Source organism: Sminthopsis crassicaudata, chromosome 3, assembly GCF_048593235.1.
Source record: "Sminthopsis crassicaudata isolate SCR6 chromosome 3, ASM4859323v1, whole genome shotgun sequence".
Taxonomy (NCBI): Eukaryota; Metazoa; Chordata; class Mammalia; order Dasyuromorphia; family Dasyuridae; genus Sminthopsis; species Sminthopsis crassicaudata.
The window spans coordinates 327281077-327294400 of record NC_133619.1 but is presented as its reverse complement, the minus strand read 5'-3'; the positions used below and the strand labels follow the sequence as shown (position 1 = coordinate 327294400).

Here is a 13324-nt window from a genome sequence, read left to right as displayed (position 1 = left end):
TCCAAATTTTCCCTCCTTCCCCCCTACTCTCTCCCCTATCTGGCAGGTAGTCCAATACATGTTAAATATGTTAAATCCAATGTATGTATACATATTTATACAATTATCTTGTAGCATAGGAAAAATCATATCAAGAAGGAGGAAAAAAACTGAGAAAAAAAAAACAAAATGCAAGCAAACAATAACAGAAAGAGTGAGAATGCTATATTGTGGTCCATACTCCCATGATTTTCTCTCTGGGTGTAGATGGCTTTCTTTATCACTGTGCAAGTGGCACTGATTTGAATCATCTCATTGTTGAAGAAAGCCACGTCCATTAGAATTGATGGTTATATAATCTTCTTGTTGCTATGTATAATGATCTCCTGATTCTGCTCACTTCATTTAATATCAGTTCATGTAACTCTCTCCAGGCCTCCCTAAAATTATCCTTCTGGTCGTTTCTTACAGAACAATAATATTCCATAATATTCATATACCACAATTTATTCAGCCATTCCCCGTTTAATGGGGAGCCACTCAATTTCCAGTTTCTTACCACTACAAAGAGGGCTGCTACAAACATTTTTGTACATACAGGTCCCTTTCCTTCCTTTAGGATTTCTGTGGGATACACACCCAGTAAAGGCACTGCTGGATCAAAGGGTATGCACAGTTTGATAGCCCATTGGGCATAGCTTCAAATAAGCAACTCACTTAAGATCATAAAATTCATAAACGGTAGAGTCCAGGATTTGAACCCAGGCTTTCTAACTCCTGTGCCAGAACGCCTCCCTCTGTAACAAAATGCTTCCCCCATACTGATGTAAGGGATAACGTCCTGGATTAAGACAAGGATCCAGTGAAGGGAGAGAAAGGTATTTGTAGATATGTGATGTATTATGAAGGTAGAATCAATAAGACTTGGCAGCTGTTTGGATATGGGAAGTGAGGGAAAGGGAAGATCAAGAGGTTGATTAAACCAGGGCAACAGGTTGAATTTGAGACATCCCCAGATTATCCTAGTAGAGATTTTTTTTTTTTCCCTTTTGAGGCATTCAGGGTAAGTGACTTGCCTAAGGCCATACAGCTAAGGCCAAATTTGGACTCAGCTCTTCCTAATTCCAGAGCTGGAATCCATTTCGCCACCTCACTGCCCCTCTGATGGAGATGTTTTAAAGGCATTGTGGAAGTGAAGGAGAAAAACCAAGGCTGGATATTTAGATTTGAGAATCATTTGTGTAGTGGTGATAAGAGCTTGGTGAGATGTTCAGATACTGCTTTTGACAACTTGCTGCCTCTGTGACTTGAAGAATTTCACTTAATTTTCTTGAGCCTCAGTTTCCTCATATGCAAAAAAAAAAGAAGGGGGATGACCACTGGGGAGCAATCTTTCAACTCTAGATCTATGACCCAACAAAGGAAATATAGGACTACTCAAACTGGTAAGACAAGAGCTGAGCGCTCACAGTGTCATGGAATCCAAAGGGAGCAGAGAGCATTCAGACCTGATCTGCTGTTTCAAAATCTGCAGAGGGGTCAAGGAGAATATCTATAGCTCTATTTTCCGTGTCTCTGAATTCAGGATCACTATTGATCACTTAGGATTGTTAGGTGTCCAATAAGCATCGCAAACTCAGCATGTCAAAATTAGAGCTCATTATCTTCCCTGTCCTTCTTGGTGTCCCAGGCAACTCCCTAAAATTATAAACTGCAAGACAATTTCAGATCTGCACTGGTAAAGGGATTTCAAGAGGAGAGATTCTAATGTAGAAGAGTAATAGAAAGAAGCAGCACATATTGGGTCCTCCCAATAACTATTTCAAAAAGGTCTAGGAAGTGTACCTGACTAAGTGTTTTTGTTGTTTAGTTGTTTTCACTTGTGTCTGATGCTTCATGACCCCTTTGGCGGTTTTCTTGGCAAAAATGCTGAAATGGTTTGCCATTTCCAGTTCATTTTATAGATGAGGAAACTAAGGTAAGAAGGGTAAAGTGACTTGCCCAGGGTTATACAGCTAACAAGTATCTGAGAGTAGATTTGAACTCAGAAACCGAATATTCTATCTGCTGTGCCACCTACATGCCCAACTTGGCCAAGTAGTGATCAGGAAATCCAAGGAGAAAACATAGTAGAGAGCATTTACTTACTAGGAATTTTCAAAACCAACGAAATTACTAGTGTTGCTATACTCCTAACCAGCAGACAATACTCTAATGTCCTTTACATATCATTTACACATGTTGATCATTTACATAAGTTATCTAATTTAATTGTTGAAATCATAGATCTGAATTTTCTTTTTCCTTCTCTCCACAAAATATCCCCTTTTTCCTATTTCTGTACTGATAAAGTTCCATTGTCTTTGTTCTAAGTATTATCTCTTACTACTCTAATTTTGAAGGGATCATCCTTATCTTCCTTTTTCCCCCTTTATCTTGTTTCTACCTCCTTCATGAAGCCTTCCATTTTTTCCTCAGTTCAAAAAACTCTTTTTTCCTCAACCCCTCTGCATTTACATGTTGCATCTTTCCAGGAGACTATAAATTTCTTGAGTTCAAGGACCATTTTATTTTTTGCCTGTGTATACACAGTCCTTAACTCATATATAGTAGGTGCTTCAACAATGTTTGTTGAGTTGAAATGCTATCAATTGTATGCACAAGTCATTAAGCCTTGGTTTCCCTTTCTCTCAAAATGAAGGAATTGGACTGCATGGTCTCTGAGTTCCCCCTTCCCTCCATAAATGTATGAATTGTGTGATTCTGGGAGAGAAGAGGAAAAAGACATAGCTATCCCCGCTGAGAGTTTAATGAAAATACCTGGCTCATTAAATTGTAGGACTTTAAACAAACTGCTTAGAAATGGCTTTTTGTCATGGTCAATCAGAACTAATATCCATAATTGATTTAGAGATGGAAAACTCTGTGATCTTTTATCAATTGGAAGATCGAGCCATTTCACAGCTAGATATGCTCCACAAGACATGGAAGTGGGAGAATCATATTGATCATACACTATCAACTATGGCACTAGAATGGGATGAAAAGACAAATAAAAATTGTTCCAAGGAGTCTTCCAGTTTGATGGAGATAGGCACATATAGGGTGGGGATGGGAAGGATTGGTTCATAGTTTTCTTTTCTTTTTGTTGGTGTAGGACAAAAGTATCAAATACATGACCCACAATATTCCCCAAACTACTGCTCAGATCAGATTAAAATGTAATTAGGAAATAATGATAAAATAAATAAAAAATATAATAAAATATTATAATTTTTACATTTTAAAACTAAATCAATATGTGTTCCCCAGTGATTCTTTTGTGTGGTTTAATAACCCCCTTTTCTATTTGATTTTAACACTGTTGGCATATGGAACTCCTAACAAGAAAATTCCCTGTGATGGTGCAGATTGGCAATTATTCTTTATTTTATGATCTGAGAGAATTACCTGGCAGAATGAGAAGCTAATTTGAGGGTCTCATAGCCAGCACCGATAGAAGTAGGGCTTACCTTCCCATCTTTCTGTCTCTGAAGCTAGCTCCCTATCTACTACACTGTGGATCCCAGGGCATTGTGCAATTTATAAAATACTTTATTTACAACCACACCATGAGGTAGACAATTCAGAAAGAGGAATCCTCAAGATACAGTGAGACTCAGTTTCCTTATCTATAAAATGAGCTGGAAAAAGAATTTGCCAAGATAATTCCAAATAGGGTCACAAAGAGTCAGATACAAATTAAATGACTGAAGAATATTCCGGTTTGATTAGAGCATGTCTAAAATATTGTATTTAGTAATGGGTATCATATTTTAGGAAGAATATTTATAGGCTGGAAAATACCTATAAAAAGACAACCAAAACAATAAAGGCCTTTAAGTCCATGTCAAATAAGGATCAGCTGAAGAAAGGGAGGATATTTAGCCCTGAAGCAAGAGGAGGAAGATGGGGGTTTGTAGTAGAATAGTAATGTACTGCAAAACCAATATAAAAGGGACATAAACTCCTAAATCAAAATGTACTCAAGGAAAAAATAACATAATTTATTTTAAAGGTTCACACATTTCACTGAATAAAATCTAAAAGCATTCTCTCTTTTGAGGAATATCCATAAAAAAAAAAAAAAAAAAAAAAAAAAAAAAAAAGATACAGTGAGACTAAGTGACCTCCGAGGGTCACATAGCTAGGAAGTAGCTAACCCAAGTTTCTTTTCTCTGAGGGCTCTTTCCCCCACAATTACATCCCTAACAGTCCCTTAAAGTCACCAAATAATTATTTTATAGAAAGAGTATAGAAGATATGCATAAAGTAGTGCTCTTGTAAGTAAACAAACACAAATCCAAATTCACTACTTGTAATTATAAACAGCATCCTATTTTGTACATGCAAGGATAGGATCGTCTTCTTTTAAGAAAAATCAAAATGAAAAAAGCAATTTATATGTTCTATTAAAAGAGTTAAAATGAGATCCTGAAAACGTGTATTTGTAAATCAGTTGTTTAGAACTTTCCCTCTATACAAATGACAAAATTAATAATTAAGACAATTCATTAACAATTTTATTAGCAATTTCACAATTATAATTAACTTTCTAGACCAATCTACAAAAGCCCACACTACAGCAAAATACAACTATGGTGTAGTATAAAGAGTAATGAACTTGGAGTCATGGGATCTGAGTTTGAATACTCCTTGTAAAATAAGCAGCTTATCCTAGCTTGTTTCTAAGGTTCTTTCCTCTTTGGACCTATGACTCCATGCATTTTAATGTTAATCATCTTCCCTCTTTATTTAATTTCCCAAGGTAGGGAAAAAAATCCTAGTTTAATTTGCTCTTGGAGCTAGTTAAAGGGAAAGAACCCCATCACTCATAGCTGTTTAGTAAAACTACCTCAAACTTATCAGTCTATAAGAATTTCTTTCCTGAATTTTTTTTCCCTTCATGTGTCCTATTTGATGGCTTAGCAGTCTATAAGAATTTCTGTTCTGGGTTTTTTTTTCCCCCTCATTGTCTTATTTGGTAGTGGTGAAGTATTTTTTCCTATCATATTAGAAACTACTATATTTCATAAGCATAAATATTTGATTTGAAAAATGAATCATGTTTAGGGATTCCATAAAGGAAGCAAACCAAATTTCCCTTTTTTGAGACCACAAAGTCATTTCCTTGAGTAAAGAATTTATTGGGTTATAGAACTCCTGAAATTAATGAGCTACTAAGGCATAGAAGAACTAACATCCCTTGGAATGGAGAGAGTACTTACACTGAAGACATTATAGATATTTTGAAATAATGAAGTGTTTAATATAGTACTGTGTCTTCAAGTTATAAGAATAAGAGAGGACTTGGACCCATCATCCATTTGAGAGTATAAATGCTCTGAAATTTGTATTTTTATCTGTCATATGTATGTGCTTTATTGTTTAACTGTACCTGTTTACTACTAGGGTGGGGAAACCAGAGTTTACATTAGAGCACTCAGATTTGGGGGCTGCTGATATACTTGAAACTACTGAATTTAATATCTATTTATCAAGAATAATCAATTTCTGGGCAATTGGGTGGTACAGTGGATAGAGCACCAGCTCTGAAATCAGGAGGACCTGACTTCAAATTTGGCTTCAGACAATGAATAGCTTGTAACCCTGGGCAAGTTTCTTAACTCCAATTGTCTCCTCCCTCTTTTCCTCCAAAGAATAGTATGAATAGAAACTATCAGATAATTGGCATCGGCATCCCTAAGTGCTTGACCACACTCCAGATAAACAGTTCTACATATTTCCTTCATGATTACTTTGGGTACTAGGTATTAAAAATATCCAATTATAGCTCTGTTCACATGTAATATAAGATACCATTAAAAACTGTAACAGGCGTTGGGATGGTTTGGGTCCAACCCTACTTCTAAAGCAACTGGAGAAAGAACTAGTACAGAATGATTAGCAGAGTCAAGGAAATGAGGGGAGATGTGGTGTCAAATTCTTCCTGTTGGGCTGTAAGAACCAAACTTCTGGCTCCAATCTATTTTTTCACTCTTGTTAGATGTTACTGCCCTTCATATACTCTTCAGTGCAGCCAAATTGATCTTCTTGCTATAGGTTACACATGAAATTCCATTTCCCATTGCCATATCTTTGCCCATGGGAGCTGTGCCCCCAAGCCTGACTGGCACTTATTATTCACCTTTGCCTCTTAGAATCCTTAGTGTCTTGCAAAGTTCAGTTCAAACATTACCTCCTATGTGAAGTCTTTCCTGTCTCACCTGTCTCCTACTGCCTCCTCACAGAAAATTATCTTCATCCCTGCTTCATTCTTTTAACAAATGAATTAAGGCTATACAATCCGTGTTCTGTGTTCTACTAGGTCCCAGTTACAATAAGCATTTACAGAAAATGACACTATTAATAGGTTTATTTTCAAGCCTGTATTGCAAAATCTGAGCAGGTCGTCATCAGTGGGAGGGAGAGTAGGTCTAAATTTGTCATTTGTTTTGACTCAGAATACTGGTGGTTACCAAAAACAAAACAAAACCAGCAAATAAAACTCCTCTTCACAAGTACCCTGCTTAAAGACTGGAAAATAAAAACATAAGGTTTTGTAAAATATGTGCATCCTAAAATAGCTGAGGTTGGGTTTCTGAAAGTGGAGAAGTGATCCCCTCATGTAGGAGGGGGAAGATCTGGGAACACTTAGGATCAATATTCTTTCTAAAATCTATCTTCATGCAGTCATGTTTCACATTATTTCCTACCCTCTGAGAATGCAAAATATGCCAGTCAATCAACAAACATTAATTAAATGCCTTCTGTTTGCTAGAGGGCAGCTAGGTGGTGAAGAGGATACAGTGCCAGACCTGGAGTTAGGAAGACTCATCTTCTTGATTTCAAATTTGGACTCAGATGTTTACTAGCTGTTTGACTCTGGGCAAGTTCTTCTACCCTGTTTGCCTTGGGTGTTCTCATCTGTAACCTGAGTTGAAGAGGGAAATGACAAAAACACTCCCGTATTTTTGCTGAGAAAACCCCAAATGGAGTCACAAAAAATGACCAAACAACAACAGTGCTGTTTGCCAGTTGCTATTCTAGACACTGGGGAATACAAAAGCGTTAAGGAAAGCTTATATTGTATAGGACGAAAATTCCTTAGGACGAGGAAAGGGAAGGAGGAAATGTTTATGGATAGATTTCAAGAAATCTATGAGCTTGGATGGAAAAAATACATCTTTGTTTTTAAAATAAAAAAAAAATTGTAGCAGTTCTTTTGTGGTGGAAAGGAATTGGAAAGTGAGTGGATATCTATCAGTTGAAGAATGGATGAATAAGTTATAAGAATATAATGGAATATTATTGTTCTATAAGAAAAGATGAGTAGGCTGATTTCAGAAAAGCCTGGAAAGATTTATGTGTATTGATGCTGAAAGAAGTGAGCAGAACCAGGAGAACATTGTATACAATAACAGCAAAATTATATAATCATCAGTTATGATAGACTTAGCTCTCCTCAGAAATATAATGATCCAAGGCAATTCTGATAGACTTGAGTTGGAAAGTGCCTTCTGCATCCAGAGAGGAAACTATGGAGATTGAATACAGATCAAAGCATATTATTTTTACCTTTTTTATTTGCTTGCTTTTTCTTTCTTGTGGTCTTTTCCATTTTGTTTGATTTTTCTTTCACAATGACTAATATGGAATTATTTTTTAAAATGATTGCACATGTATAACCTTTATTGAATTGTTGTCTTGGGGAGGAAGAGATAAAGTAGGGAGGAAGAAAAGAAAAGTTGGAACTCAAAATCTTACAAAAATGAATGTTGAAAGCTATCTTTACTTGTAATTGGAAAAATAAAATACTATTGAATAAAAAACAAAAGGAAAAAAGGAAACATTCCAGTATGTACAAAAAATATTTATAACAGCTCTTTTTGTGGTGGCAAAGAATTAGAAATTGAGGGGATGCTCATCAGTTGGGAAATTATTGAAAAAGTTGTGGTATAATATGATTGTGATGGAATACTATTAGGCTATAAGATTTTCCATTTCCTTCTCCAACTCATTTTACAAATTAAGAAACTAAGGCAAATAAGGTTAAGTGACTTGCCCAGGTTGATACAGCTAAGAAGTGTCCAAGGCCAAATTTGACTTTAGAAAAATGAATATTACTGACTCCAGGCCTGGCACTTTACCGTAGCTGCCCCACTAAGATCAATACAATTATACAAGACAATTCCAAAGGACTTGTGATGTAAAATTCTTTCTCTAGATAGAGAACTGATGACCTCTCAGTACATGTTGAAGCAAGATTTTTTTTCACCTTATTTTTCTTGCTTTTGTTTTCAACCTAGTTCTATGGAAATATGTTTTGCATGATTTCACATTTATAATTAATTGATATCTTATTGTTTTCTTCTCAATGGGCAGAAGAGAAAGGAAAGAGAGGATTTGGAACTCAAAATTAAAAAAAAACAAAATGGAGGAGAGATAAAGGATGGTGTCAAAAAGTTTTGAAATATAGAGAAGTGAAAAATAGTAGCTCAGTGAGATGGTCTTTATTTATAGTAAAGTGTAGGCAACTTCCTCAGGTGAGAGGTTGGAAGAAGGGAAACTTGACGAAAGAAGAGAACATTTTGAACAGCCTCTATAAAGGAATAGTAAAGGATTGCTTTGCTTTTGTGAGACAACTTCCTGAATTCAAATCAGGGGCTTTGGACATTTCCTAGCTGTGTGACCCTGGGCAAATCACTTAACCCTGTTTGCCTCAGTTTTTCCATCTTTAAAATGAGAAGGACATGGCAAACCACCCTGTATTTCTGCCAATAGGGTCATGAAGAGTTAGAAGTGATTGGAATGATTCAACAACAATACAATTGAGATTAGGTAAATGTAAATACAAGTCTTTTGGATCACTAGACTTGAGTCTAGTGAACATATCAGGTTGACATGTCAGTCTTTGGGTGGGGTGGGGGGAGAAACTTTCCATCTTTCATGGAAGAATGACTATCTCAACTTATTCCTACCAAAAAACAGATTTTTATTTTAAAATCCTAGAGCTGATGCCCATCACTGATTTGAAAATAAAAGTAAGATTACTTGCTCTTTTAGTACATCCTGGGGCACTTGCTTACTGGCTCATGTCTCAGAAGGATTAGGGCTCTAAATATTTTATTTCTCCCTTTATTATGCCATATTTGCTATCAAATATGTTATTCAAAATTGCCCATGTTTAGCATATATTAGATTATTTGATTCTAGGGGAGAGAGTGAGGGTAAGGGAGGGAGAAAAATTTGGAACACAAGGTTTTACAAGGGTGAATGTTGAAAACTATCTTTGCATATATTTTGAAAATAAAAACTTGTATTTAAAAATGTGTTACTCAAAACCCTAATTTGCAAAATCCATACTGGATTTATAAAACTTTGAATAAATAAATAAAATAATAAGCTCTGAAATAAAATAAATAAATAATGCTTTAAATAAAATATATTAAACTTTAATACTTTAAATTTGTGTTCCTTTCAGACATTCTTTCTCCATTCTTGATTTTACTCTCAGCATTCAAACAAGCAGAATTGGCAGAAATTCAAGGGGCCATCTGAATTTTCATTCATCGTCACACATGTGCAAAAACCCTGAAGGAATACCTTTTATAGAAACAGTAGTTCTAAAATTGGGAGGCCATGCTCCACAAGACATGGAAGTGGGAGGATGGGGGATGGGGAGAAGGTCCTTAGTCACCATCTCCAAATCAGATGGGAACAATAGCACAGAGTTCATTCCAGACATGGTTCCTAATTGCATTGTCTTTAAGCCCTACCTCAGGACTCCTGTGGGTCACTCTCAGCCTTCTATGTACTCACCATATCATTTACATTCTCTTCCTTCTTTTTTTTTTTTTCTTTTTTCTTTTTGCCTTTTTTTTCCTGGTATTTCACTTGCTTGATTTACTTTCTACCCCTTTGACCAACATTTTCCCAAGCTTGGAATCAAAGACATTCTATGTAGTTTCCTCTCAGGAAAAATATGAAATTCTCTTGGAAAATTTGGGAAAGCAGACAGTAGACAAGCTTGATGTTCTTATCTCCCTTTGTTCTGTTTCAAAGCCATTTGGCTGACTTTTAAAAGGTGTGTCACACATAATTTTGTAATGGATCCAACCAGCCTAATTATGTGATTTTCTCCAGATCCATGTCAGCCCCATGTCAGAGAGAGAGAGAGAGGAGAGGGAGAGGGAGAGGGAGAGGGAGAGGGGAGAGGGGAGAGGGAGAGGGGGAGAAGGAGAGGGAGAGGGGGAGAAGGAAAGAGGGGGAGGAAGGGGAGAGAGGGAGAGGGAGAGGGGGAGAAGGAAAGAGGGAGAGGGGGAGGGAGAGGAAGGGGGAGAGGGAGAGGGAGAGAGAGGGGAGAGAGGGGAGGGGGGAGAGGGGAAGAAGGGGAAAGGGAGAGGGGAGAAGGGGAAGGGGAGAGGGGGGGAGGGGGAGAGGGGGAGAGGGGGAGAGGGGAGAGGGGAAGAGGGAGAGGGAGAGGAAGAGAAGGGGAGGGGGAGAGGGGAAGGGGGAGAGGGAGAGGAGGAGAAGGGAGGGGAGAGGGGAAGGGGGAGAGGGAGGGGGGGAGAGAGAGAGGGGAAGGGGGAGAGGAGGAGGGGGAGAAGGAAAAGAGGGGAGAGAGAAAGGGAGAGGGGGAGAGGGAGAGGGGGAAGGAGAGGAAGGGGGAGAGGGAGAGGGGGAGGGGGGGAGAGGGAGAGGGAGGGAGAGAGGAGAGGGAGGGAGAGAGGGAGAGGGAGGGGAGAGGGAGAGAGGGAGAGGGAGGGGAAGAGGGAGAGAGGGAGAGGGAGGGGGAGAGGGAGAGAGGAGAGGGAGGGGAAGAGGGAGAGAGGGAGAGGGAGGGGGAGAGGGAGAGAGGGAGAGGGAGGGGGAGAGGGAGAGAGGGAGAGGGAGGGGGAGAGGGAGAGAGGGAAAGGGAGAGGGAGGGGGAGAGGGAGAGAGGGAGAGGGAGAGGGGGAGAGGGAGAGAGGGAGAGGGAGGGGGAGAGGGAAAGAGGGAAAGGGAGGGGGAGAGGGAGAGAGGGAAAGGGAGGGGGAGAGGGAGAGAGGGAAAGGGGGAGGGGGAGAGGGAGAGGGAAAGGGGAGGGGGAGAGGGGAGAGGGGGAGAGGGAGAGAGAGGGAGGGGGAGGGGGAGAGGGGAAAGGGAGAGAGGGGAGAGGGAGGAGGAGAGGGAAAGGGAGAGAGGAGAGGGAGAGAGGGAAAGGGAGAGGGGAGAGAGAGAGAGAGGGGGGGGGGGGAAAGGGAGAGAGGGAGAGGGAGGGGGAGAGAGAATGAATAATCCAGGGCCAAGGTTTGTTAAGGCTTGAACAATGAGAGGTCAAGGGACCAAGAAGGACTTTTTGATGAAAGATGTTGGACTGTTCAACCATATGGTCAAGATTGTATTGGTTCCACTGGAAGGTGGCTAACTCTAGATTATAAAAGATAGAAAAGACCTTATGTAGTAGATATAAGAGATAGTAGGTGGCTCAGTGGATAGAGGGGTGGGCCTGAAGGTAGGAACATCTGAATTCAAACCTAACCTCAGACACTTACTAGCTATGTGATTTTGGGCAAGTCACTTAACCACTATTTTCCTTAATCTGCTACAGAAGGAAACAGCAAAGCACTTCAGTATATTTGCCAAGAAAATCCAAGGACAGTATTAGTGTTTGTTAGTACATAGGATCATGGAGATTTGGACATGAGGAACAACAGGTAGATGTGGTGCTGAATTTGGATATTGCTCTTAACACTTATTCTGAGTGATCATAGGGAAGTACTCTTACCTTCTTGAAGCTAGTTTTCTAATAGTAAAATAAGGACAATAATATATTCCCACAGGCTTGTGGGAATATATTATTTTTTTTTATCTCAAATGAGATAAGAATACAGAATATTTTACAAATTTCAAAACACTAAAAAATGTTAATTATCATCTATTTTTCCTTTCCTTTGCAATTTTTACAAATGACAGAACTGAGGTTTAAGTGAATTGCCCAAAGTTGTACAACTAATTGGCTGGGACTAGAATTTGGATTTCTTCATTCCTATGTTCTCTCTATTCTTCAGGATTCGTGTGAGCCAGGATGGACAGTTTCTGCATTATATCTTCCCCTACCAGTTCATGGACTCCCCAGAGTGGGAATCATTGCAACCCTCTGAGGAAGGGATATTCCAGGTAAGTTAGAGGCTTTTTGGAATGGTTGCTATGGAATAACCTAAATTAATCTTTAGATTGGCTGATTGGCTGTTTGAATGAAGAACAGATGAATGAATGAATGAATGAGAGAGCACTTGTTAAGCATTTACTAAAGAGGCTACATGGTGTACTACATAGAACATTTGGAGTCAGGAACACTTAGGGTCCAATCCTGTCTTAAATGCTCAATATCTGTGTGATCTCACGCATGAGAATGAGAGAAACACAGACAAATATTATGGTCATTGGGAGCTGCAGGGTTGGACTTGAAGACCAATAAAAAAAAATAATACCTCATTTAACTTTTCTGTGCCTCAGTTTCCTCATCTAAAATGGGAATAATAACAGCACCTAGCACCAACATCCCAGGATTCTTGTGAGGATCAAATGAGATATTTGTGAAATCTTAGATGCTACCTTCTATAGAAAGCTTTTCTTCATCCCATTCATTCCTCACCATTACCTTGTATTTTATTATTTTTTTTTGCATACAACTTACAGCTGTGTGTATTTTTTCCCTAATAGAATGTAAATTCTTTGTTTCATTTTTATTTTATATTCCCCCGCATCTAATGTGATGCTTGGTAAATAGAAGATGCTTAATATATGCTTGTTGATTGATATAAAGATAAAGATTTTACTCTTGTCTTCTCAAATAGCACTTCTTTTTCCCCCCGATATTTTATTTTTCTAAATATATGAAAAGGCTTTGCAAAACCTTGTGTTCCAAATTTTTCTCCTTCTGTCCTTCAGCTCCAAGACAGCATATAATCCAATATAAATTAAAGTGCAATTCTTTTTTTATGAGCAATACAGTATATTTATTGAGAATAGTATTCAAAATATACATTGATTATCCTACAAACTGTATTTTGGGAAAATTTCAATTGGAAGACACAAGCATAACTATATAAAAAATGAGTAAACTACTTAACTAGACAACTATTTTTCATGGTGAACTTAACTTTAGCGAATCCTCTTGGTCATGCGTCAACAATAACAATGATAGAGAAGATATGAATATAGAATGGCAATGGATCAGGCTAAAATTATTGAAATGAAAAATCATATAGAAAAGATACATTTGTATATTTATATATTTATATGGTATATATATTACATA

The 13324-nt window shown here is 38.2% G+C and overlaps 1 protein-coding gene across 2 annotated transcripts in view; it reads left to right on the top strand.

Moving 5' to 3' along the window:
- POPDC2 (popeye domain cAMP effector 2) overlaps positions 1 to 13324 on the top strand; it is a 29465-nt gene that overhangs the window by 4511 nt on the left and 11630 nt on the right. For both annotated transcript variants that reach the window (XM_074301319.1, XM_074301320.1), the window contains exon 2: positions 12072 to 12180. In XM_074301319.1, coding sequence (XP_074157420.1) covers positions 12072 to 12180 — 109 coding nt within the window. The remainder of the gene's footprint in view (positions 1 to 12071; positions 12181 to 13324) is intronic.